The sequence below is a fragment of the Carlito syrichta genome, unplaced genomic scaffold (genome assembly GCF_000164805.1).
Source record: "Carlito syrichta isolate Samal-C Ts95f unplaced genomic scaffold, Tarsius_syrichta-2.0.1 Scaffold315646, whole genome shotgun sequence".
In the NCBI taxonomy this organism is placed as follows: Eukaryota; Metazoa; Chordata; class Mammalia; order Primates; family Tarsiidae; genus Carlito; species Carlito syrichta.
In genome coordinates, this window is record NW_007259742.1 from 802,616 (window position 1) to 828,539 (window position 25,924).

At 49.2% G+C, this 25,924-nt stretch overlaps 1 protein-coding gene across 1 annotated transcript in view; it reads left to right on the forward strand.

The window, feature by feature from the left end:
- The first annotated feature begins 6,868 nt into the window (after window positions 1–6,868).
- The window catches only part of TSPAN15 (tetraspanin 15), a 56,065-nt gene continuing 37,009 nt past the window's right edge, over window positions 6,869–25,924 (forward strand). Inside the window, exon 1 of the mRNA XM_008073098.2 lies at window positions 6,869–7,091. Coding sequence (XP_008071289.1) covers window positions 6,996–7,091 — 96 coding nt within the window. The 5' untranslated portion in view covers window positions 6,869–6,995. The remainder of the gene's footprint in view (window positions 7,092–25,924) is intronic.

Consider the following 25,924-nt stretch of genomic DNA (forward strand, 5'->3'; position numbering starts at 1 on the left):
CGGCCACCGCAGCCTCGACCTGCTGGGCTCCGGTGATCCTTCTGCCTCAGCCTTCCACTCAGCCTGAACTACAGGCGCGCACTACCATGCCCAGCTAATTTTTTTTTGATTTATTGTAGAGATGAGGTCGCCAAGTTACCCAGGCGGGTCTCGAACCCGTGGGCCCAGGCAATCCACTCACCTCAGCTTCCCAAAGCGCGGGATTACAGGCTGAGCCACCGAGCCTGGCTCTTATAGTATTATGATAATTGTTCAAGGTCTCCTTATGAGTGAGAACATGTGGTACGCAGTTTCTTGTTTCTGTGATAGATCACTGAGTATTATAGACTCTAAGTCTATCCAAGTTGCTGTGAGGTTCATAATTTTGTCCTTCTTTATGGTTGTGTAATATTCCATCATGTTTATGTACTACTTTTTTTTTTTTTTGAGTTGGAATCTTACTCTGTTACCCAGGCTGGAGTGCAGTGGCACGCTCATGGCTGCCCAAGCATTGACCTGCTGGGCTCAGGCAATCCTTCTGTCTCAGCCTTCCAAGTAGCCAGAACTATAGGCACGTGCTACCATGCCCGGCTAATTTTTAATTTATTGTAGGACGAGGTCTCACCAAGTTGCCTGGGCTGGTCTCGAACCTGTGGGCTCAGGCAATCCTCTCACTTCAGCCTCCCATATGTACCACATTTTAAAAATCCAGTCCTCTTTTGATGGGCAGTGCGGTTGGCTCCATGTTTTTGCTATTGTGAATAATGCTGCAATAAACATGGATGTGTAGATATCTTTTTCATAGAGTGATTTGATTTCCTCCAGGTATATTCTCAGTAGGGGGATTGCAGCATCATATGAAGGTCAGTTTTTAGATCTTTTAGGAATCACTACACTGTTTTCCACAGAGGTTGTATTAGTTTGCACTCCCACCAACAGTGTAGAAGTGTTCCCTTTTCCCCACATCCTCTCAGTCTGTTGTTTTTTGAGTTAGGTGGTATCTCAGTGTGGTTTTAATTTGCAGTTCTGTGATGACTAGTGAGGCTGGCATTTTTTCATGTATCTTTTGGCAGCAACCAACAACCTCACTTTTATCGCATTCTATTCTTTTCAGAAGTACAGCATGGATTCAACTGGTGGACAGATTCTACCTCTTGATAGGAGAAGCTGCAAATAATTCAGGGCCATTTAAAATCCCCCACATAGGGCAACCCCTTCGGGTCCCCTCCCACTGTGGGAGCTTTTCTGTCCTCTCAATAAATCCTGCTTTCTTACTTAAATAAATAAATTTTAAAAATCCTCTACATACAGGCTTAGTAGAGGCTTGGTAGAAGTTACTCTTGTGTATTTGGTGGGTTGAGAGGAATCCATGTGTCAGCTCCCACATGAATAGCTTCATACCTGCTTGGGAGTGTATTCTTCCCTATGCTATCTGTACTCGCCTCCTCCATTTCTTTCCCTTCCTCTCCTCAATCCATTCTGTAAGACTTTCACCCCCAATGCTCTGAGAAAGAGCTCTTATCAAGGTCACCATGGCCCACATCTTGCAGAGTCAGTGGTTGCCTCTCTGTGCTGTTTCTACTTGACCTCTCAGGAGTTGACTCATAGTAGAGGCTCACTGAACATTTGCTGACTTATCGATTGATTGTGAGGATTATAGCTAAGATTTTTAGAGCTGGAAGAGAAACAGTCCAACCTCATTGCTTCACAGAGGCACAGAGAGGGTCCCTTGCCCAGAGGCATGGATACAGACTTGTTCAAGTCAAGCTGGTCATTGTTTCATGAAAGGGCCATCTATACAACACAACCCCCAAAGGAACTGAGAAACCAAAGAAGAGGCAGAAAAATCAAATTTGTTGGGGTTTTTTTGATTTATTGAGAAAACCTGCAGACAGAAGTACAGTGTTTGCAGCCACAAGATAGGTAGATCTCTGCATTGTTATCTCCAGACCAAGGGCTTATATACCATAGGGGAGGGGTATACATGGTCTAACAAGACAACGAAAGGCAACCTTCCAGAACAGGCAAGAATGCTGTATGCATTCTAGCCTATAATTTGTGTAATAACATCAAGGTTGCTTGGATCTAAAAGCAGGAGTATGTGTCCTTGCACTAGGGCCAGTAAATAAAGTAGGAAGCAGGAGGCATTCATGGGACTGGGGCTAATCAGAAGTCATGGCAGATTCGCATCTAAGATGGAGTGACTTTTGTCTCCATAGTCATGTATGATCTTTAGGTTCTTTTTTTATTTTTTATTTATTTTTTATTCTTTTTGAGTTGGAGTCTCACTCTGTCGCCCAGACTGGATTGCAGTGGCCGCTCCCGGCCACCGCAGCCTTGACCTGCTGGGCTCCGCTGTGGGCTCCGGCAATCCTTCCGCCTCAGCCTTCCAAGTAGCTGGAACTACAGGCGCGCGCTACCACGTCTGGCTAATTTTTTTTGATTTATTGTAGAGACGAGGTCTCACCAAGTTGCCCAGGCGGGTCTCGAACCCGCGGGCTCAGGCAATCCACTCACCTCGGCCTCCCAAGACGCGGGATTACAGGTTCTTTTTCATAAACTGTAATAGCCACTAAAGGCAAGGGTTAGTTATTTTACCTTAAATCTCCCTGCCAAGTTATCATGAAAACAGCTCTCAGAAGGAATTCTGCAGCTCATACAAATATATCCGTAAAACTAGCATTTATTAGCAGGCCATAAAACTGGTTCATATAACCCCTTCTGTAAAATCAATGAAGGTCCAGCTCTCTGTCATTCTGAAGGCGTGAAAGGACATAACATGAATTTAATATACTCAGTGAGCAGCCATTTTAACATTGCCTAAATCTAATGTTTTTCTAGCGGTTCACTTAACTCACCCTCTTATCACTAGTCAAGTACAGAACCTTAACTTACCCTCTTATCACTAGTCAAGTACAGAACCGGTTTCTCAGAGGTAGCTATTGATAATTGTTTTACAACCCCCCTCCTCAGCTTGTTTGTACTAATTAGCTTTTCTATTTCAAGCATTTGCCTCCACCTATAAGACTCAAGTTAACCTAATCAGCTCTTTGTGACATTCTTGACACAGACAGACCCTACCACCAGGGCAGCAGTCATGTGACTAACCCACCCATCTGCCTGTTGACCATCACCTGACGTCAGTACCTGTGCTTACCTACCCCTTTGTGATGACATGGAGCAGACCACCACCCAATCACCTTAATGACCTTCCCCCATCAAAGGGAAGAATTAAAAGGATTAAACCACGAGCAACTAGCCACCATTGCCGGGTCATTGCAGCCATTGTGGCCATTGCCTTGCTAGGCTATGGTGTGGCCATGTGCTCTTTGAGCTATGGCCAGGCCCTGCTTCCTGGCTTTGGTCCCCTCCCCTATCTTGGGGAGGTGAATCGCCTCTTTCTCTCAAATTTATTTTCTAAATAAACTATATTTTCTAATCTAACTTCTATGCAATTCTTTGCATCTTTCTTATGGCATCGGATCGCACGCCAGACACCCACAATCCTGGTGGGTCGAACCTAACATTCTGGAGACCCCACTGAGAGTATGAACTTAACAAAGCTCTTCTCCTTAAAAGGTGACCTTGCAGGAATGGTCTCCTCAAGGAAAAAGCAGTGTTCTAGAGATAGGATTCAGTTAGACTGATGGTTGCATCAGAATACTTTGGGACAGAGGCCCCCTCAAGGACTAAGCCCAGTGCACCATCCCTAAGTGAGAATTAGCAGGTTTCTGAGAGTCTTTGAGCAAGGAATGGGTAGTGTCTAAACGATTTCAGCCCATCTACATATCTTGAATACTATTTTTTTTTTGAGTTGGAGTCTCACTCAGTTGCTCAGGCTAGAGTGGAGTGATGTGTTGCTCATGGCCATCACGGTCTCAACCTGATGGGCACAGGCAATCCTTCTGTCTCAGCCATCCAATTAGCTGGAAATACAGGCATGTACCACCAGGCCCTGCTAATTTTTGGATTTATTGTAGAGATGAGGTCTCGCCAAGTTGCCCAGGCTGATCTTGAACCTGTGGGGTCAGGCAATCCTCTCACCTTGGCCTCTCAAAGTGCAGGGATTATAGGTGTGAGCCACCATGCCCAGCCACTCCCCAGGTAATTTCTAAAGTATCACTGGCATGGAGGTAGTCATGAGAGTGAGGTTGTCAGTCAACATTTTATCAGAAAGTCACATTCCAGAGGTCACTTACTTAGCTATCCACTGGTATGCTGGCAAATATTTAAAACTGGCTGGGAGGTGAGGTTACCACTATAGTGTAAATACTTCTGGTCTGATTTTAAGTTATGAAATTGAAGTCAATGAGCCTAGGAGTCGAGAAAGATGCAGAGTCTGGAACAATTAGTTCAGTATCCCACATGGTCCTCCGTACCTCAATCCACCTCAAGGCTTTGATTAGCATAATAAATGCATTGGTAAAATTCTGGGCTTATTAATTAGCATAATAGGTACTAGAAATAATCTTTTTTTTTTTTTTTTGAGTTGAAGTCTCACTCTGTCACCTGGGCAGGAGTGCAGTGGCATGCTCAATGGCCACCACAGCCTTCACCTGCTGGGCTCAGGTGATCCTTCCACCTCAGCCTTTCAAGTAGCTAGAACCACAGGCATGTACCACTTGGATATCAGGATACACTTAAAGGGTGGGGCTTGGATATCAGGATACACTTAAAGCTCACAAGGTGATTCTGATCTACAGCCAGGGTCACAGTCACACCTGTAAGTCACCCGATGCTACACATTATAACAGTCCTACAAAAAGGTAATGGCAAAACAGGGATTAACACCAGGCCTGCTGACTCCTAGCCCAGTGTTTCTGGAAAAAGGAAGAAAAGTGGAAAATAGCCACTTCTTCTTGGGTCTCAGTGTTTGCAAATGTGGGTCCAGAAAAGTCTGAGTACTTGAGGTCAGGGTCAGGGTTGCAGGCAGGGAGGGATAATTCAGGTGTCTAGAAGCCTGGGAAAGGCTATGCTGGCCCCAAAGATCTCCGGGTTTCTTCTGCAGGGATGGCACACCTCCGCCATCAGGGCGTCTTACAAGGGCTCAGGGGTAGCAGCCTGCTCAGACTCTTGTGTGTCACCAGGGAAAATCTGAAAGATAAGAGCAAGTACAGCTGGTTGGAGAGGTCAGAAAGGAGGAAAAGAAGGGGGAGGCCAGGGCAACTGGAAGGAAACCCTATGGGAGAGGTGTGGGGTAGATGGGGCTATAGTTTAAATACAGAGAGTAGAAGGAGGCTAGGAGGTTAATGAAACTCTTGAAGGACAAGATGCTAAATTAGCCCTCCCAGGGCTACTTGCTTCTAGTGGTGGGGACAGAAACCAACATCTCAAAGAGTAGGTGTGAAGCTAGCTCTGCAGTGCTAGGTGGAGGCTCTAGTCCCCAGAGGAGTAAAAAGTTAGTCTTTCTCCTCAAATGACAGAAAGAACAACTTTTTTTTTTTTTTAGTCAGGATCTCATTCTGGGTGGCCCAGGCTGGAGTGCAGTGGCATGATCATGGCTTACCAAAATCTTGACCTCCTGGGCTCAGCCTCCTGAGTCACTGGGTCTACAGGTGCACACCACGACGCCTGGTTAATATTTTGATTTGTTTGAGATGAGATCTTGCTATGTTGCCCTGGCTGATCTCAAACTCCTGGTCTCAGCCTTCCAGTGTGCTGGGATTACACGTGTGAGCCACCACTCTGGTTCAAGAAAGGGCAACTTTTAGCACTGTGGTAAGATGTCTTCTTGGTGCCTCCAAAGAAGCAAAAAAAAAAAAAAAAAAAAAAAAGTCTTGGACATCAGTTATTTGTTTAAGGGTAACTTGCATCGGTCTCTGGTTCCATTTTTCTGCCCCACACAATATCGGCTCGGGGCTTGCTCCTTTTGTACCAGGAAACTGGCTTCCTTTTTACCTTTCCAGTTAGGGCAGTGTCTCCCTCCCTACCCCCAACCTAGTTTTCTTCCTCCTAGAGCAGAGCTTTTGGGGGTAGGGCCAGGTCTCTGTCTCTGAGGCTGTGTGGGTACGGGTGTCATTCCTGGAATCACCACCAGGGACCCCACCCAGCACTGCTTGAGCTCATGACCTGTGGGCCACGCATTTAATTACTGAAGGCCAGGGATTGCCTGGCTCCCAAGCCCCAGGCTGAGCTGAGCCTGGGAGACAGGAAAACAGCAGTGAGTAAAACTGGGACCTTCTAGCGTGGGAGACAGACTCACAGCCATCTTTGGTCCCAGACTGAGGAAAGGCCTGGCGGGAAGAGGCTAGGTCAGACGCTGGCTGAGTGTGTGCAAGGGAGGGGGCTGCCTACTAGTCCCGGCTTGAGGATGGGTTGGGGGAGGGCTTCCCGGGAGGAGGAGGCCCCTGGGGGCAGGACTGGGATGTCACCAGGCACCAAGGAAGGGGATTTCTGAGATGTTGGCGACTTGGCAGATCTGTTATACAAGAAAACGCCAGCCTCCAGCTCCAAGGGGCCCCTTGCCTCACCCTGGTCTGCTACACCTTCCTAGAGGTGCGCGCTCCGCACCCTTAGGTGGAGCTACTCCGCTTCCTTATTCCATTCACGTCTTGCACACTCATTTGTACTTTTAAACACCTTGGCGGTTAATTCCTGCCCTTTCCCCTCAGTCTTCCCTCTTGACAACGGAAAGCCTGCATTTCTGTGTACCCGGAGGAGGCCTCTGTCCCACGCCCCCTTCACTAGCACAGGCGTTTCCAGAGTCGCACGCGAGCCCCTTAGCAGAACCCTCGTCCCCTCCCTCCCCCGCGTCCTCCCGGGTCCAGGGCCGCAGCCCCGCCCCTGCCCGCCCCTCTTAGAGGCTGGGCCGCTGCTTGGCTCCCATTGGCCGCCGGGGCCGGCTGGCTCCCGGGCGGGGGCCGTGATTGCGGCGCGCCAGTGTCAGTCCCGGAGAGAGCGCGGGTGACGGGGCGGGCAGCCGGGCAGCCGCAGGTGGGGCCTCGAGCGCTGGCAGAGGGACCAGGCCGGGAGCCCGGAGCCCCGAGCCCCCGCAACCCGCGCCGGGAGCGCCCAGGATGCCCCGCGGGGACTCGGAGCAGGTGCGCTACTGCGCGCGCTTCTCTTACCTCTGGCTCAAGTTCTCCCTCATTATCTACTCCACGGTGTTCTGGGTAAGTGACCCCAGGAGGGCCCGGCGACGGGGCTGGGGGCCACACTCCCGCGATGGCCCCTCGCCGGCCCGGGGCTGGGTCCACACTTGGGCCCTCCAGGGCGGGCGGGCGCGGGGAGCGTGCTGGCTCCTCGTCCCACTCTCCCTGCGACCCGGGACCTTCCGGCGGCGTGAGCCCAGCCTGAATTTCAGCCCCCCTGTGGGCAGCGTGAGGGCGGGTTGCCAACCGACTGAGTGCCGCGTGGCTCACCTGTGCGCACCTGATGGGCTGTGTGCCCGCCGCTCGCCAGCGGGCTGGCTGGGTAGGCCGTGGGCACCGCGCTGGCCGCGCCCACCTTGCCTGCCGGGTGGTTCTGAGTTTGCCTCCGCATCAGGCTGTGGGGTCGCCAGGCTTTGGGGTCGGGGTCGGGAGACCTGGGTTCCGGGTCTGATCCCCGCTGCTTACTTGCTGGTGCCCCTGAGCAAGACTTTGCGTCTTGGCTTCCTCTCTGGCGGAAGAAGGATGCGCATGCCTTCAGGGCGGAGTGGAGTCCAGTAGCCACGTCTCTGGGCGTCCCAGGTGCTTGGTTGCTGTTTCCGATGCCACTACGCTTGTCCTCTTCCTCTGCCTTGATGCGGAGCAGGGTGGTAGTGGCTGGACATGAACTAGGTTTTGGATCCTGTCGCCTTCACGCTCTAGCTGAGTGATCTTGGGAAAGTTACTTCAGCCCTCTGGGCCGTAGTTTCCTTATCTGCAAAGGAAGACTAATTATTTTCAACTTTTAGGATGCTCCTGGAGAGTAAACAGAATAGGCCGAGTACAGTGCCCAGGGAAGAACGCAAGAAGCTGTTGGTGGGGTGTCTGAACACCTGTGGTGTAGGCTGTCCCAAGAGGCGGTTTTGAGAAAGGCATGTCAGACTAGGCAGGTGCTAGTCTAGAAATGAGGATATCTTTCCACAGGCCAGCTGCACCCTGACACTTTAGACTAGCACCAAGATGACACAGAGCAGGTTTGCCCAGAGACCCCCATATCCCCTAAACACACACACAATTCCTTGGGGTGTCCTCCTCAGCCTCTCGCTGGGTCTGTACTGCTGTTTCTGGACTTGCCATCAGACTGGCTTTCCCTGGGACCCCTTGGTGGGTGTGGCCTTGCCTGGTAGTCAGGAGATCCTGATTTTAGACCTGCTCAAGTAACCTGGTCTCAGAACTATTCACTGACTTTTCCATCTAGACAACCCAGGCCAGCTTCCAGCCAGATTCTCTGACTCTACGTCATGTGGAAGAGAGACGAGCAGTATGTTTGGGGGCTGGAGAATGGAGCAAGGACCTGTTGGTGGAAGCTCCAGGGAGGCAGAAGGTTTTGTGTGGGATTGGGGTGGGGTAGCTTGAGCATGGTTCTCATGCAAAGCCGCCTCAGAATCAACTGGAGAGTTTCAAAAACACTATAGATTACTGTGCCCTGGCATAGGTGTTTATTTAAACTTACTTAATCTAGGTAATTGTAGTGTGCAGTCAGGGTTGAAAATGTGCTCTAGATGGTCTCATGGGTCCCTTAAGTTCTTAGGATTCTCTGCCTGTCCTTGTCTGGCCTGGTGAGCTCTTCTCTCTGTGGGTGGGAGTTGAAGGAGGAGACCCTAAGGCTGATGGGTGGGGAGATAAGAAGGTGGGGATTACATTTCTGACTTCACCCCTCCCCTTGACCACTAGCCAGTCTCTTAACCTCACCGCACCTCCATTTTCTTATCTGTAAAATGGATCAGGGAGTCCTTGCCCTGTACCTCTTTAAATTGTTTTTGGATCAGTTATATGGGGAGAGAGTGACATGTGAGCAAAAAAGTGTTGTAAAAGGTAAATTAATCTGCGGTTAAATAAAACTGACCGCAGATTCTCAAGGCTTTGTTCTGTCTCTGTCCTCTGCAGCCCCCAGGGAAGCCAACCCTATATAGCCCTTACTTTGCTTCTCTTGGGCAGGGTGGGGCTCAGAACTTGGAATGGATTCCTCTGCTAAATGAGGTTGCCTTACCAAATCCTTGACTCCCATCCCTGGAAGAATTTCTGCTTAAAAATCTCCCCACCCATGCCAAGAACTCATCTACCTGCCAGTTCTGCCAGGGCAGCTCCAGGTGCCAGAGTTTGACTGCAGGGCAGAGGTGCAGTGTGAGTAAGTAATTTGTCCTAGGTGGGATTTGCTGTTAATTAGAAACTATTTTCAGGAAAGCCTGTTTTCTCTGGTGCCATCCCTCCAGAGGAGGAGGGGCAAGGGTTCCTTGCTTTATAAGCCTGGAGTGCTAACACTTGCATCTCAGTCTTTAGGTCTGGAGGCTGCCATGAGTTTTACCACAGCCATGCACCTTCTGTAAGACTTTTTTGCTTTGCAAATTATTGCTAGGAAATGAATGGGTATGGGGCAAAACTTAAAAGTAGGAAAGGGTAATGGCAAGTGACCAGCCTCCCTTTCCACTCCTTTCTCCTGGCCTGCCCTGTTCAGAGGGTACCTATGTTATCAGTTTCCTGTGATTCTTTTCTGGGATATCCTTGGCAGGATTATTTATATATTTTCACATAAGGTAGCACAGTATACACAGAATAGAATATATGGAATATGTGTAGTCCCTTTTTCATTTGGATTTAAATCCGTGCAAGTTATGGAGCTCTGCCAGGAACAGTCAGTCTCATTCTGTTTGATGACTGTGGAGACTTCACTTGAGGTGATGTCAAATTTATTTAAATTAGTCCCCAGCTGGGGAACCCTTAGGTTGTTTCCAGTCTTTTGTTACTGTGAACAGTAATACAGTGAGTATCCGAGCATGTCACTTTGTATATATCTGCATGCAGGGTAATTTCTTTTTTTTTTTTTTGAGTTGGAAACTCACTCTTGTCACCCAGGCTGGAGGGCAGTGACATGCTCACAGTCACCACAACCTTGACCTGCTGGGCTCAGGTGATCCTTCCACCTCAGCCTTCCAAGTAGCTGGAACTACAGACACGCACCACCATGTCCAGCTAATTTTTTTTTTTTTTAATTGTAGAGACGAGGTTGCCAAGTTGCCAAGTTGCCCAGGCTGATCTCGAACCCGCAGGCTTAGGCAATCCTCTCACCTCAGTCTCCCAAAATGCTGGGATTCTAGACATGATCCACCATGCCCGACTGGTAGTTTCTAGAAGTGGAATTGCTAGGTTAAAGTGTATGTGAATGTATGACGTACATGCAGAAATGTTCCTATTGTAGGTATGCACAGATTGATGAGTTTTCACAAAGAGAACACACCTGCATACTTGCCCCACCCCTACTCCCATACACTACTCTTTCCTTACAGGGGTAATCACCACTGGAACACCTAGCAGCACAGGGTAGCTTTGCCTGGTTTTGAATGTGCGTTTTAAATTTGGATGTTGTTAAATTGCCCTATATCAAGATGATACCAATTATGATATTGTTTTACTTAATATATTTCTTTAAGTGGACTTTTAAAACTTATTTTTAAAGGGGCACTTTATATCACAACTACCAATGGGAAACCAAGACCCCTCATCATAAATAGCAGGTAATGGTTAAGGTAAATATAGCACAGGACAAGGAAAACAACATTGTTAAATCCTAGCTAGATGTCACAGGTGCTGAAGGCCATGACTCTGACACCTGCCCTCTCTGTTCGAAAGGTATGTTGGGTCCAGGCATGGTTGCTCACATTTGTAATCCCAGTACTTTGGGAGGCCAAGATGGGAGGATTGCTTGAACCCAGGAGTTTGAGACCAGCCCAGACAACATAGTGAGATCTCATCACTACAAAAAAAAAAAAAAAATTAGCCAGGTGTGGTGGCATATACCTATAGTCTCAGTGACTTGCCTGAGGCCAAGAGATCAAGGCTGCAGTGAGCCATGATTGTGGCACTGTACTCCAGCCTGGGTGACACAGTGAGACCCTGACTCCAAAAAAAAAAAGGGGGGGGGGAGGGAGTTTGAAAGGGCATTGAACAAGGAAAACTCAGTCTGTGAGTCAGTATGGTATGACCCTACCCCATTCACAGTGATCTCCTGCTTCACATGCAGGGGCCCTTTTGTTTTCAGAGGGGCACACTGGGGCCACAAGAAGATGTGTTCCAAGATCACTCATCAGAGCTGGCATGTGCCCTCAGGTTTCCTCATCCTCGTTCTGCTGCTCCTTGCTCCTTCCAGTAAGTCACTGAGATGTCTCCATGAGAAGTGAGCTCACAGGAGGCATTTAGAGCCTCCTCTCCCACCACACAGTGTGAATCATCCTGACACATGCACCCTCAGCCCGTTGGGGACATGCCTCTAATTTTAGCACTGGCCAGAGCACAGGGTATCCTAGAGATCCATTTACATGACTGGTTTTCCTTGCTAGACTGCAGGTTCCTGGAGTTTAGGGGAGCAGTTCATCTCTGTCCTCTGGATGCTCGGTCTGGGGCCTGCACACACTGTGGGTGCTCAGGGGAGGCTGGCTGCATGAAGGTGATCCATCCTGCCTGCATCTACAAGCCTGGGGCAGAGGCCTAGCTAGGAGGATAGCCCTACTAGCCGTGGTCAGGTTTGATGAGATCTTGAATTTGCAAAGTGAGCAGGGCTGAACACACGGAGCCCCTGGCTCTCTACAAAGAACCAAGCCTGTTACCTTGACAATGGAGTAGGGTTTTCAGTTGGATAGGGGTCTCAGGGATGGGGAGTGTTGACTAATCAGGAAGAAAAGGACTTGGTTGGGGGGGAGACAGTGGGGAGGAAGTGGAGGCAGAGGTAATGAATGCCAGAGGCAGTGTGAACTCTTTGTTGCCTTCTCCAAGGATGGACCTGCTTTTCAGAGCTTGGCCTATGCTTACTTATATTTCTCTATAGTTTAATGTTAAGAGTGTGAACTCTCTGTCGGGCTCGGTGGCTCAGCCTGTAATCCCACGCCTTTGGGAGGCTGAGGTGAGTGGATTGCCTGAGCCTGAGGGTTTGAGACCCGCCTGGGCAACTTGGCGAGACCTCATCTCTACAATAAATCAAAAATTAGCTGGGCATGGTAGTGTGCGCCTGTAGTTCCAGCTACTTGGAAGGCTGAGGCGAAGGATCGCCGGTGCCCAGCAGGTCGAGGCTGCGGTGGCCAGGAGCGGCCACTGCACTCCAGTCTGGGCGTGAGACTCCAGTGAGACTCCAACCAAAAAAAAAAAAAAAAAAAAGGGTGTGAACTCTGCACCAGGCTGCCTGGATTCAAATCCCAACTTTGACACTGACAGGTTAAGTGATTTAGGCACTCTGTGTACCTCTAAATGGATGTTAGAACCTACCTGGGAGTTGCTAAGAAGGTGAAATAGATTAATATATCAGAAGAGCTTGGAGCAGTGTCTGGCATTTGATAAACACTCCATCAGTTACTTTTGAATAAGCCATTTTTTGCACTTCCTACTAGGTATCCAAGAGCCAGCGGTTGAGAATGAGCCAGGTACCTGGCCTCCCAGTTAAGCACTGGTGAAGCCAGACAGAAAAGAAAGTGGATTCTGTTTCTAGCAGGAGATTTTTACTTTTGAAAAGGACTTTATTGTTTTTGTGAAAATAATATGTGCACATAGTTTTAAAAATTCAAGCAATCCAGGAAAGCACAAGGAAGACCGTAAAAGCCACCTTTGATTTCACCACTAGGAGAGAATCATGTTGGTCAACACCCATCCAGACATCGCCTTGTGCATGTATGTAGATATTTTATTTTCTTAATTTTTTTTTCTTATTGTGCTGGTGGGCAGGTCCATTTTCTTGTATGAGGCAAGTATTTCAATGTGCAAATAGTGAATCTCCAGCCAGAAGTGGGGCAGCCTTCATGTTGGGGCTGTGTGTTCAGCCGTGCCTAATGGGCTGCCAGAGATGATCTCACAGCATCGCACTGGGCTCAGGCCTCGGGCACACAGAGGTCCTCCCCTCCTGCAGACTGGCCCCAGAGCCTTTAGAGTCAAGATAATCAGGACTACAGCCCTGCAAGGGGCTTGGGGAGCCTTCCAATGCCTTCATTTTACAGATGAGCAAACCGAAGGCCCGAGAAAATGCCTTCAATCTTTGTCTAGACTCTTGTGCATAACCTCTCCTTCATTTTAGGGAAGAATTGCTTTGCATTGTGGGACAGATCCTTGCCACTACCTTTCGATGTTTGATTTCTGGAGAAGCAGGAAATAACCACCTGTCCTCCTGCCTGCCCTCCCTGCCTAGAGCCTCAGCTACCTAGGTGACTCACAATGCCACCCTAGGGTGGGGCTTTGAGTAAACCTGATAAGAGACTGATAATGAAATTTCTTTACCAACTGGCTCCATACACACAGGGCAAAGATGTCTTCTGGAAAAGCCTGGACAGAGGGGGTTGGGAAAGAAAATAACAACCTTCCCCAGAGAAAACTTTTGGATGTGAATGGGTTTGAATCAGAATCTTGATGGAAGGCAGGAATGTTCAGTCTTAACCTGTCATTCTTTCTGGAATGAGAATGATTCCTTTGTTCAATCTGTAAACAAATAGTTGACACCTATTGTATACCTATTATGTACTGTGATAGGTATAGGAAACAGCTGTGAATGAGACAATGTTAGTCCAGGCCTTGGAAGACAGACAAACTAGTAAGTAAATATTGTGATAGGTGCTAAGGAGAAAATTAGGGAATAAGTGGGGAGGGATGGGAGTCCCCACTTTAGGTGGTATAGTTGAGGAAGACCCTCATGAGAAGCTGGCAGTTCAACTGAAGCTCAGTGAGAAGCAGCCAGCCATAGAAAGAGGTCTGTAGAGAACATTCTAGGCAGAGGGAGTGGCTTGTGCAAAGGCCCTGAGGCAGGTAGGCAAGCATGGCTGGAGCAGATGAGAAAGCCCAAGAAGGGCCAGTTTCTGGTGGCAAGGGTGGCAGGGGCCTGAATATATGAGGAATTTGGGGTCTGAGTGACTGAGGAGGGAGGTTTGAGTGTTGGGACCTTGTGGTAGTGCCATCTGAGTGGGGTCTGAGTGACTGAGGAGGGAGGTTTGAGTGTTGGGACCTGGTGGTAGAGACCTAGATCGAGTGCTAGCTCTTCTGTGTGTCTCTGGGTAAAGGATCAACACTCTGGGTCTCCTAGATGCCTCATCTATGGCTACCCCAGGGGACTGTGGTTAGGCTCCTGGAGGTAAGGGATGCAGAAACACAGGACATCCTCTAGGGCCTCCTGCCCACAGGAGGGTGGAGACTTAGCGGGGATAGAAGGTGTGATGAGAACCTCTGGATTTCACCTTGTCAGAGGAGGCTGCTGCTTCTCTGTGGGGGTGCTCAGCCTACCTAGAGCAGGCTGGGTCCTTGTGTCGACTGATCTGACCCCCTTGGGCATTCACATGGTCTTTTCCAGGGGTAGGGCCTTTCCCACTTCTTAGTTCCTAGACTACCGTGGCGCATCAGCAGAGGCATTGGGCCATGTAACCGGCACGCAGGCCATCTGAGTAGTGCTCAGCAAGCTCGTGAGAAGTCCAGCACCTGGTCAACATGGTGCATTTGTTCATCTCTAAGCTAGGCCCCTGGGCCAGGAGTAGGCGAGGCAGGAAGTCATCTTCCCCACCTAGAGGGTTAGCCCACAGGGGAGAGAGGGGTGCCGAAATCAGGCAGCAGTGCTTGACTGTGACCTGACCTCCATACTTTGCCTCATCTGTTTGGATTCTTAGAATGACCTGATGAGCTTGGCAGGACAGGGGCTCTTGTCCTCTTTCACAGAGGGGTCCTTGGGAGGACTTTGAGGGTTTCACTGGGCAGGAGGTCTGGCAGAGGAGTGGAGATGTGTCTTGGGAGAGGCAGGGTGGGTCCCAGAAGAGCAAGATGTTTCTTGGGTCTCAGTGTTAGTATGGAGGCCAAGTAGGACCCAGCTCTTTTGGGCCCAGGTTAGAAGGATGAGCACATCTTGGTCCCATTAGCTGCGTGACAAGTCATGGCCAACTATCTGTGTTCTGGTTTTCTTGTCTTTTGAAAGGGGATAACTGTTGTGCTTCTCACAGGGGTGAGGCTTGGATGGGGGTGATGCCTCTAGACCCCCTACCAGTCCTGTAGGGTCACCACGAATGCAGGTGCTGGGGTGCGGGGGAACACCAGCTACCTTTTGTCTTGCCACACTTTGCTTTACCTCTTTGGATTCTCAGAATTGCCCCATGAGCTGGGCAGGACAGGGGCTCTTGTCCCATTTTACAAACAAGGAGACTAAGGCCTTGAGTGCAGAAGTAATTTTTTGAGATTTACCGTTTGAATCTGTCCCTGAGACAATTTCACTATGGAAAAATTGCCTATTGGGTTTCAGGTTTTTCCAAAAGGGACTTTCTGGCCAAGGAAGACATTTGCATCTTGGCCTGCAGGGAAGCAAATATTTTCCTGGAGGGTAGAAGGAAAACAACCTTGGCCCAATCTCACTTGTTTTTCCCTGTTCAGAGCCCTCCTGTTTCCTGCCTGAGACAGCCAGATTCCCCCACTCCCAGGGCCACTGGAAGTCCCTCCCAGGATGTTGCCTGTGACCTTGCACACAGCCTCCCCAGGCCATTTCCCATCCCCTGCCTGCCTCTCTAGCTGTGCTGGGTGTAATGTGTGGATACAGCAGGGGGGCCTGGGTCCAGGGTGGTCACCTCTGTGCCCTCCACTGTGTGCCAGGTGCTGTGCCATGTGCTGGGCGCAGGGATGGGTACAATGCAGTTGGTGCTGGACTGAGGCCAGCCCCTGGCCCACCCTTTGGCAGACTGGGATAGTCCCCTGAGTACAGTAGGGTGGGCTGCCAGCTGCTGAGTCTGGTGCAGAATTATTCTTGAGATAGTTGCTTCTTAAGTTCAAAAGACAGGCCCTTCTAGGCCAGTGGGCCTGGCCTCCACGGCTCGAGGCTGCCAACCCTGGGAGGGTTTCACCAGGACACACATCCACAGCCCATCCCCAGAGCTTCTGATTCAGAGGGTCTTGGGCAAGGCCCAGGCATCTGTAATCTTAAAAGTTCCCCAGGTGATTTTATTGTTCAGTAGCATGGAAACCATAGCTCATGGAGGTACTGTGAAGGAATTCTGAGGGACTGGTGGTTTCCAGGCTGACCTTCTCAGTGGCTGAGCCCTGAGTGATATGTGGAACTTTCTCCTGACATGCTTGACAATCTGATCTGGACAGGTTTTCTGAGCCCAGGAAAGTTAGCAAACGTGCTCGGGAGAGACCCAGAAAGGGAGAGAATGCCCTAGCTGGGAGTAGAGGGAGGGGGTGCAGGGAGAGTCAGTGGTGCTCCATCTGGGCAAGGAAGGGCTGGTGGAGGTGTGTGGAGACCACTGACTTGGGGATGTGGGAGACTATGGGAGACTCCTATAGGGGACCTGGATATGTCTCAGGGGAGGGTAGGGGAGCTCCTGAATTCTAGAATTTTGCGTTTCGTTTGGTGATCTTTAAAATATTCTTTCATCTGGTTGGGCATGGTGGCTTAACACTTTGGGAGGCTGAGGCGGGAGAATTGCTTGAGCCCAGGAGTTTGAGACCAACCTAGGCAACATGGTGAGACCACGTCTCTGCAAAAAACAAAAACAAAAAAGTTAGCTGGGCATGGTGGTGTACATGCCTGTCGTCCCAGCTATTTGGGAGGCTTAGGCTGAAGGATTGCCTGTGCCTAGGAGGTCAAGGCTGCAGTGAGCTGTGGTCACACCACTGCACTCCAGCTTGGGCAGCAGAGTGAGAGCCTGACTCAAAAAAAGAAAGAAAGAAGGGAAGGGAAGGGAAGGCAGGGGAGGGGAGGGGAGAGAACAAATTATTTTATCTGCCCTAAAGGTAAGTTTTCTCTGTAGTTAACTTTGTAACTAGAAGTTTCTATAGAGCTAGATCTAAGTTTCTGAGTTTCTTTTTTCTTTTTTTTTTTTTGGATTGGAGTCTCACTCTGTCGCCCAGACAGGAGTGCATTGGCATGCTCCCGGCCACCGCAGCCTCGACCGCTGGGCTCTGGCGATCCTTCCGCCTCAGCCTTCCAAGTAGCTGGAACTACAGGCGTGCACTACCACGCCTGGATAATTTTTGATTTATTGTAGAGATGAGGTTTCACCAAGTGGCCCGGGCGGGTCTCCAACCCGCAGACTCAGGCAATCCACTCACCTTGGCCTCCCAAAGCACTGGGATTACAGGCTGAGTCACCGAGCCTGGCTAAGTTTCTTGAGGCAGGGATTCACAAACTTGTGGGATGGTCTATGATAATTTCCACTCTCCCTTATATTGTATCTCAAGTTTGAGAACTACCGATGAGCTGGCATTGTGTTGGAAAGCTAGTTGTGATCTTGACCTGCATCAATGACTGCAATTCTGACCCCCGTCAGAAACATGCAGCAGGTGGTGGTCTATCCCTATTTCACAGATGGACATAGAATGCCAGGCAGGTGACAGGAACTTGCTTGGGCTCATAATAATGAATTGGGTGCCAGTTAGTGGAAGGATGAGAACTTGACTTCTGACTGACCAGTGGGCTGCGTCGTGATTTAAATGGTGGCCCCATCAAAAAGGTATATCCATGTCCTAGAACATGTGAATGTAACCTTATTTGGAAAAGGGGTCTTTGCAGATGTAATTCAGCTCAGGATCTTGAAATGAAGTCATCCTTTTTTAATACCTGGGCATGCCCTACATCCAGTGACAAGTGTCTTTATAAGAGATGGGTGTGTTAGCTCATGCGTGTAATCCCAGCACTTTGGGAAGCTGAGGTGGGAGGATTGCTTGAGTCTAGGAGTTTGAGTTTGGGCAACACAGCAAGACCTCATCTCTACAACAAATTTAAAAATTGGCCAAGTGTGGTGACATGCGCCTGTAGTCCCAGCTACTTAGGAGGCTGAGGTGAAAGGATCGCCTGAACCCAGGAGGTAGAGGCATGATCATGCCACTATACTCCAGTCTGGGTGACAGAGCAAGACCCTGTCTGAAAAAGAGAGAAAAGAGAGACAGAGTGAGAGCACAAGAGAGGCAGGGGGAGATTTGAGATGGACAGTGAGGAGGACACCCAGACACACAGGGAAGGCCATATGGAGAGGGAGACAGGCAAGCTGATGAGCCGAGGAGTTCCGGGAGCCTCCAGAGGCAGAAGGAGGCAGTAAGGCAGAATCCTCCCAGGGCCTCTGGAGGGAGTGTGGCTCAGCTGACACCTTGGTTTCTGACTTTTGGCTTCCAGGACAGGAAAAGAATACATTTCTGCTTTAAGCAGTTTGTGGTGACTTGGTAGGGGAGCCCTAGGAACCTACACGAGCCCTTCTGTGTTACCAGGTTGCCTCACCGGGGAAGGACCCAACTGAGCAGGCCCTAAAAATCCCTCTTTCCCTTCTGTGGGCTGTGTGGAAGGCTGAGGGGAAGGGAGGGCTGGGAGCGAAGGGAGGGCTGGGAGCGGAGGGCTGGGCTAGGGTGCGGCTGGCAGGGAATAATGCCTGTAGTCCTTTCCCCCTGAGACTGTGCCTGTGCTACCCCTGTCCACCCCAGGCCAGGGGTCACTTCCTACAGCTGATTTCTTAGGCGCTTCACATCTGCAAGGGAAGGCAATACAAGCTAGCTCTCAGGAAGAACTCCTGGTTATGAAACAGTTGGCTGGGCACGGTGGCTCACTCCTTTGATCCCAGCATGTTGGGAGGCCAAGGTGAGAGGATTGCCTGAGCCCAGGGGTTCGAGACCAGCCTGGGCAACTTGACAAGATCTCATCTCTACAATAAATCAAAAACTTAGGTGGGTGTGGTGGCACGTGACTGTAGTTCCAGCTACTTGGAAAGGTGAGGTGGAAAGATTGCCGGACCCCAGTGGGTAGAGGCTGCGGTGGCTGTGAGCATGCCACTGCACTTCAGCCTGGGCGACAGAGTGAGACTCCAACTCAAAAAAAAAAAGAAAAAAGAAAGTAGTTAAACCAAAACTGCTTGCCAAGCTGGGCTATAAGATATCTGGATTCTCTCACAACCTTCAGAGCAGCAATGTCACATTGTCATGTGGGACAGTTAGGGTATGGCCTGAGTTTCCAATCTGGCTGAACTTTGAGGGGATGTGGTGGGCATCTGGTGCTACCCCTTCCTCTTAGAGAGAGGGAACCAAGCCCCAGGTTATCCATCCAGTGTCCCTGGTTCTAATACTCTGATGAATGGGACAACCGTTATTCAGAGGGGACAGTGGTTTCATCCCAGTAGTGTCTTCTACAGCCAGGGTGTGGGTGCCCATACTTTAAAGGAGACTGGGAAGAGGCCAACATGTGACTTCTCATAGAGCGAGTGAGACTGTTCCCTTCAGGGCCAGAACCCAGGCAGCGGGAGTTCAGTTCATGCCTCTCTGTCCTCATTCCAGCTCAGCCTTTGACTTGGGAGAGACTGCCCTTTGCCTGGGCCCCAGGGACAATGAGCCAGCCCTGTCCATGTCTCTTGAGAATCTGACCTTCACAGAGTCCTAGCAGCATGCTCAGGTTGCTGCAGACATTCTGTGATCTGGGCGAGGTGGGCCAGCCTGGCCAATGGCTCCCAGGAGCCTCTGGCAGGGACACATAGCCACAGAGAGCTGGCTCTGGGCTTCTATAGGGGTGGCAGCAGCCACTTGACTTTCCAACCAGAAGGCGGGTGGACTCAGGTTCAGAGCAGAAACAGGATGAGGGTAGGAGTCGTCCAGGGACCCATAGGCACCGAGATGGGGTGGGTCTGCTTCTGGTCTTTTGGTTTCTACTGTATCTTCCTTCTCCACTCTGGTCCACTCTGGTGCTGGCCTCACGTGGAATTAGACTTTGTCCTTGTCAGCCAGGAAACCTCTCCCCCACCCTCTGTCTAGCCTGGTTATGCCTGCTGCATCCTCCTACATTGTCTTTTTAAAGCCAACAATTAACGAGCCCTTCCTATATGCTGGGCTTGGGGCTGAGTTATTTTCTCATGTAATTCTCCAGTAGCCTGAGAGGCAGTACTGCTATCGTCTGTTTGCCCTGGGAAGCAGAGACTCAGAGAGGTTAGGTGACTGGCTGGTAAGTGCTGGAGGTGCTGTAGGGAACCTCACTCTTTTGTGGACTAGCTCACTTCCTTCTTGGCCCAGATGTTGGTCCTTGGGAGAACTTTTCTCTCTTAGAAAGATAACATTTTGGGGATGGGTTGTTTGTTCATTGGTTCAGTTGTTTAGTTACTCATCAGACTAAACATCTGAGGGCCTCAGATTCTCCCCCAGGCTCTGCTAGCAGAGCACCAGCTCCCTGGGGCAGAGGCCACGGCCCTTCCAGGGAGGTGGGCTGACTGCCACCCACGTGGGGAACAAGGGAGCAAGCGGGCCTGAAGTGATACAAGGAGCCCGAGTCCAGGTCTCGTTGGAGCAGGAAGGCAGAAATGAACTCAGCATTGCTGTCCTTAAGAAACAGGTTTGTACATTTTTCTTTTTTGGAGAGGGCATGAGAAGTCTTGTTCATGATGACAGAGGGCAGCTTGTGGTGGGCAGAGCACTGGTCCAGGCGTCGGACGACCCAGGTCACAGCTGCTGAATGAGGGCTAATTTGCTGTGTGACCCTGTGGGAGCGACAGCCTTCTCATCTGTAAAATAAAGGGGTTGGGCCAGATTAGCATTCATCTGCTTACTCCTGAGGGTGTACAAGGTGATTTCAGGTGGTCCATGGGGGAACACTTTGAAAATTTTATTATGTATTCAGTTTAATGTATGTTAAAGAGAATAATTAGTATCTCAAACCCGTGGTTTTGTAGATGTTGACTAGTTTGGATCAGAACCATAATTATTTGAGTAAGAGAGTATAAAGAAATATGTCAAGTTGATATTAGTGCAAGCAGTTAGCCAACCTAGCCCGTGTCAGATGAACTAAGACTTGGAGACGCTAGAAGTCCTCAGTGGTTCCTTGTATTCTCTTCTGGGACTTGGGCAGTGTGGCACCTCCTGGTTGGGTGTAGACACCTAACACAGTCTATGCACTGCTGACTGTTGAAGAAAGAAGGGGGCTTCTCATTGTGTGTTAACAGCATCTTAGTTTACAAAGGAGTTTCACCATCTGCTTCTCTGAGTGCCAATGATAATCCCCTCACAGCAGAGAGATGCTCAGAGAAGGAAGTGGTCTGTCCAGTGGCTAGCAGCTTCTAAGTAGCTTAGTGCCTCCAGCCTGTGTGGGCTCTTTGCTAGGTCACACCAGTCCTGCTCTCTGGAGTTCTCCTTTCCCTGACCTGTTGTTACTCGTGGCCACCACTTCTGCACAGGGTTTCAGTCATGTTGATTTGTGGCTTGTTGTGTGGTCTTCTCTTGACCTAATTTTCTTAAAGCAGAGGAGAGGGGGTTTAGAGTTACAGTGACCTTCTCTCTTTCTTCCCCCAGATTTCTTCTCATGTGCAGTGAGGAGCATGTACTAAAGCTTTCAGCATCCTGTTTTGGGTGTGTAATGGGTTCCTGTCACAGCCCGTGTTTAGCTCCAGTTAGCAGTTAGTAAAACATCTGGTTTGGGCATTCATTTCGGGGTAGAGGACGCCACCCGCCCTGGGCCTCTGGTGAGCTGGCCCTTGGCGGTGGCCACTGAGACTTTCCTGCTGGTGTTGAATCTGGTATGAATCTTCAGGCCAAAGGAAGACCTCCTTTTGGAAAACATGGAACTTGAATCTTGCTTGCTTTCCTAACTTCTTCTTATAACAAATCCAAAGATATAGAAAAGGTGAAGGAATGATACAATGAACACCCATATGTCCACCACCTAGAGAATCAAAAAGTTTAACATTTGGCCGTGTTAGAGTACATAAGAGACATCATGGCAATTCACCTCAAATATCACAAGATACACCTCCAAAAAAAGAGAGCGTTCTTGGATGTAACCACAACAACATTATTGAAAATACTAAGTCCATATTAAGATTTCTCTAGACCAGGCATGGTGGCTCATGCCTGTAATTGAGAGCACTTTGGGAGGCTGAGGCAGGAGGATCACTTGAGGACCAGAGTTTAAGACCAGTCTGGGAAATATAGTAAGACTCTGTCTCTATTGAGAGAGAGAGAAAGAGACCTATAATTGTCTGTAAAATGTTAAAATGTCTCTCATAGTATATTAAAAAGATCAGGATCCAGCATCACAGTTCATGCATTGCATTGGGTTTTTTCCCTAACAAAAATGATCCAGTGCATCTGAAACTTGAGGGTGACCTCCGAGGACCTGGACATCACAGGTTCTGGAGTCCTAGGGAGGACTGCGGTATGTTACTGGCCTGATCTGTGCCTGACCCAAGACCTCCTGGGGTCTACTATGTCCTCCTGTTGCTTGGAGGAAATTCAGAAAGCTGATAGGGAAAGGCTTGCTGGATTTGGAAAGCCATCTCCCCTACCCTGCTCCAGAACTCCTCCCTGCCTCATCCCATTAGGAGAGGCGATCAGTATCTAGAAGCCAGACCCAAGACTCCCTGAGTGCCCACCCTACATCACCAGGAGCACGTGCTGGGCCCTGTGCCAGGCTTTGGGAGAAGATGCTCTTAGAAACTATAAGATCCAGGGCTGGCTGCCCAAAGTCTGCCTGTGAGACCCAACATGACCTGTGTGGCCAGACCATGACTTTTGGGAAGTCAGCGTGCCCATTGATGTGTGGGGCAGTAGCTCTTTGTTCCTTGGTTCTGATGCCTGGGGTAGGTTGTGATGGGGCTGAGAGAGCTCCCTTCTCTCATGCCAGATGGAGAGTACTAAGCTGCTGGAGCAGCTGCCCATCAGGAGTTCCTATATCCAGCCATGATGGAGGAGATGGACTTTGGTGTTTTTTTTCTTTGAAAATTTTAAACCCACAGAAAAAAGGAAAGAATTCAAAGAACATCTTGTCTTAACAACTCTCTAAATATACCATTTCTTTTTTGCCAACCCATCTACAGGGAAGCAGTAGTCATTGTAACACCTCCCTCTAAATACCCCAGCGTGTAGCTTTCCCAAAAGGTCATTCTTTTGCGCCATTGCCCATCTGAGAAAAAAAAAAAAATCCCCATTAAATGAAACATCATTGATCTACAGTCCACCTTCAAATTTCCCCAGTTGTTCCTTGTGTTATGAGAATTATGTTTGGTCTTTGTCCCCAGTTCCTGGCATAGTACTCCTAAAACCCTTGGAATTTCCTGATAGGAATGACTTTTGTTATTTATAATGAGCCTGTTTCATCACTTCTGAGTTTATACTGATGAGGTGACTTAGGGTAGGGCTCTAGATAGCTCTGGAGGGGGTGATCACCAGAAAGACCCAGTGATTGGATGGTTGGAATTTATAGTCCCACAGAAGAGAGGGGGCGGTGCTGGAGATTGAGCTCTATGAAAAACTTGAACTTGAGATTTCGTGTGCTTCTGGGTTTGGGAACACACAGAAGTGCTGGGAGGGTGTGGGTCCAGGGAGGGCATGGAAGCTCCACCTTCCCTCTTTCCCTCTCCCATCTCCTCCATCTGGCAGTTCCTGAGTTGTGTATCCTTTCATAAACTAGTTAATATAAGTAACCCTGAGCTGTTCTCACAGAGTATCAAACTCAAGGAAGGGGTTGTGGCAACCCTCAAGTTATAGCTGGACTTTGAGACCTGGACTTGTGATTAGCATCTGAAGTTGAGGCAATCTGGTGGGCCTGAGCCCTTTAAATTGCGGGACCTGATGTTAACTTCAGGTAGGTAGATGGTATCAGAATTGAACTAAATTGTAGGACACCCAGGTAGTGTCCAAGAGAATCAGGGAATTGGTTGTTGACCTTGGAAAGCATCTCATTCCTCAGATGTCCTTTGTGGCTGATGTTTTATCCTCCTCCCGCCAGAATACATTCAAGGTTCATGGTTACTTTTGGCCCTCTCTTTAATCTTCCCTCATCTAGACTGCTCTCACTTCTTTTGAGTCCTTTGAAGCCTCCAGGCCAGTTATCTGCAGAACATCTGGACTTGCTGGTGGTTTTCTCATCATCAGGACATGCCACACATTTCCTGCAGGAGCATCTCACAGGGGGTGCAGCGGGAGGTGCAGGATCTCGCACTGGGGGCACGTGCTGTCTGGCCACACCCCCGCTGGCCATTCCGAACTTGACTGCCAGCCCTCTCCATTCTGAGGGCACCTTTTCCCAAGCTGATGACTACGTAGGCCGATGTGAATACTCTGGCGAAAGAACTTTTGAAAGCTAATCTGAGCGTGTGTTTAAATTACTTCAGTGGTTTCCTTAGCCCAGCCTCAAAATACATCGAGCCTGCCTGCTTCGGGCCACCTTGACATGTCCACCATGGTCCAGGCCATTGCACCTTGCATAGGTTACTGCAGTAGCTTTCTGACTGGTCCCTTTCCGCATCCATCCCCTAATCTCTTCTCAGCACAGCCGTCTGAGTGTCTCATTTAAAGATCACTGTTGAGAGCCATGCCTGGAGTCCCAGCTACTCAGGATGCTAAGGCAGGAGGATCACTTGAGCTCAGGAGTTTGAGACCAGCTTGGGCAACATAATGGACCCCCTTTCAATTAAAAAAAAAAAAAAAAAAAGACCATGGTCAGAACAGGTCACTTCTCTGCAAACTTCCAGGGCCCCCCACCCACTCAGAGCAAAAGCCAGAGTCCTCTCTGGCCTAAGAGTCCCTGCCTGACCTGCCCCACCTCATCTCCTACACTCTCCCTCTCCAGCAGTCCCCTCCCCCTTGCTGTTCCTTGGACACATGGGGACATCCCAAGGCCTTGGTGCCTGCTTGGATGCTCGTCCATATATCCATGGGGCTTGGTCTGCTCAAATGTCACCTTCCCTGGCCATATTGACAAACCCTTTCCCCAGTCTTCCTAGCATTCTTCCCTGTTTTATTTTTATTGGTAGCACTCATAACCATAACATATCATATATTTTTCTTATTTATTTGCCTCTCCCTGACTAGAACATGAGCTGTACCGAAGCTGGGATTTTTGTGTGTGGTTTGCTGCTATAGTTGCTTAATTTTTTTTGTAGAGATGAGGTCTCATTATGTCTCGCTGTGTCCCCAGTGCTTAAAACAGTGGCTCTCAAAGTAGCTCCAGGGACCTATGGGGTCCCCTTTCAGGGAGTCCTTGAGGTCAAAACCACTTTTACTTTTTTTTTTTGAATCAGGTTCTCACTCTGTTGCCCAGGCTGGAAGGCAGTGACAGGATCATAACTCACCACAGCTTCGACCTCCTGGGCTCAGGCGACCCTCCCGCCTCAGCCTCCCTAATAGCTGGGACTACAGGCAGCACACCTGGCTTAATTTTTTTTTTTTTTTTTGGTAGAGATGAGGTTTCACTCTGTTGCACAGGCTGGTCTTGAACTCCTGGGCTCAAACAGTCCTTCTGCTTCAGCTTTCCAAAGTGTTGGGGTTACATAGGCCACTGTGCCTGACCCAAAACTACTTTAATGGTGACACTAAGACTTTCTCATTCTCTTTCTCTCAGGAGCACATGATGAAGTATTTTGGAGGCACATGGACACTGTGACATAGCAGTGGGCTGAATAAGGAGCAGGTCTGAGAATCCAGATGGCTTCTCATCAGCCAGACATCCACATTTGCCAACGTGCAAAGCCTGTGCCACTCTGCTCATTCAGTTTTTTCCTTTGGAAACAAGTCTTTTAAATAAGAAATCTGGTATTTATGTAAACATGTAAGTCTATTGTTATTTCTAAATGAGTTTAATATATATTTAAAATATATCTCAGTTTTAATTTATGGTAAATATTTGGATGTCATCCATAAAAACAAGCTGCTTTACTCTTTTTTTTTTTTTTTTTGAGTTGGAGTCTCTTGTCACCCAGGCTGGAGTACAGTGGTGCGCTCATGGCTACCGCAACTTCGACCTGCTGGGCTCAGGCAGTCCTTCCTCCACAGCCTTCCAAGTAGCTGGAACTACAGATGCACGCCACCATGCCCGACTATGCTTTACTCTTTTTTTTTTTTTTGAGTTGGAGTCTCACTCTGTC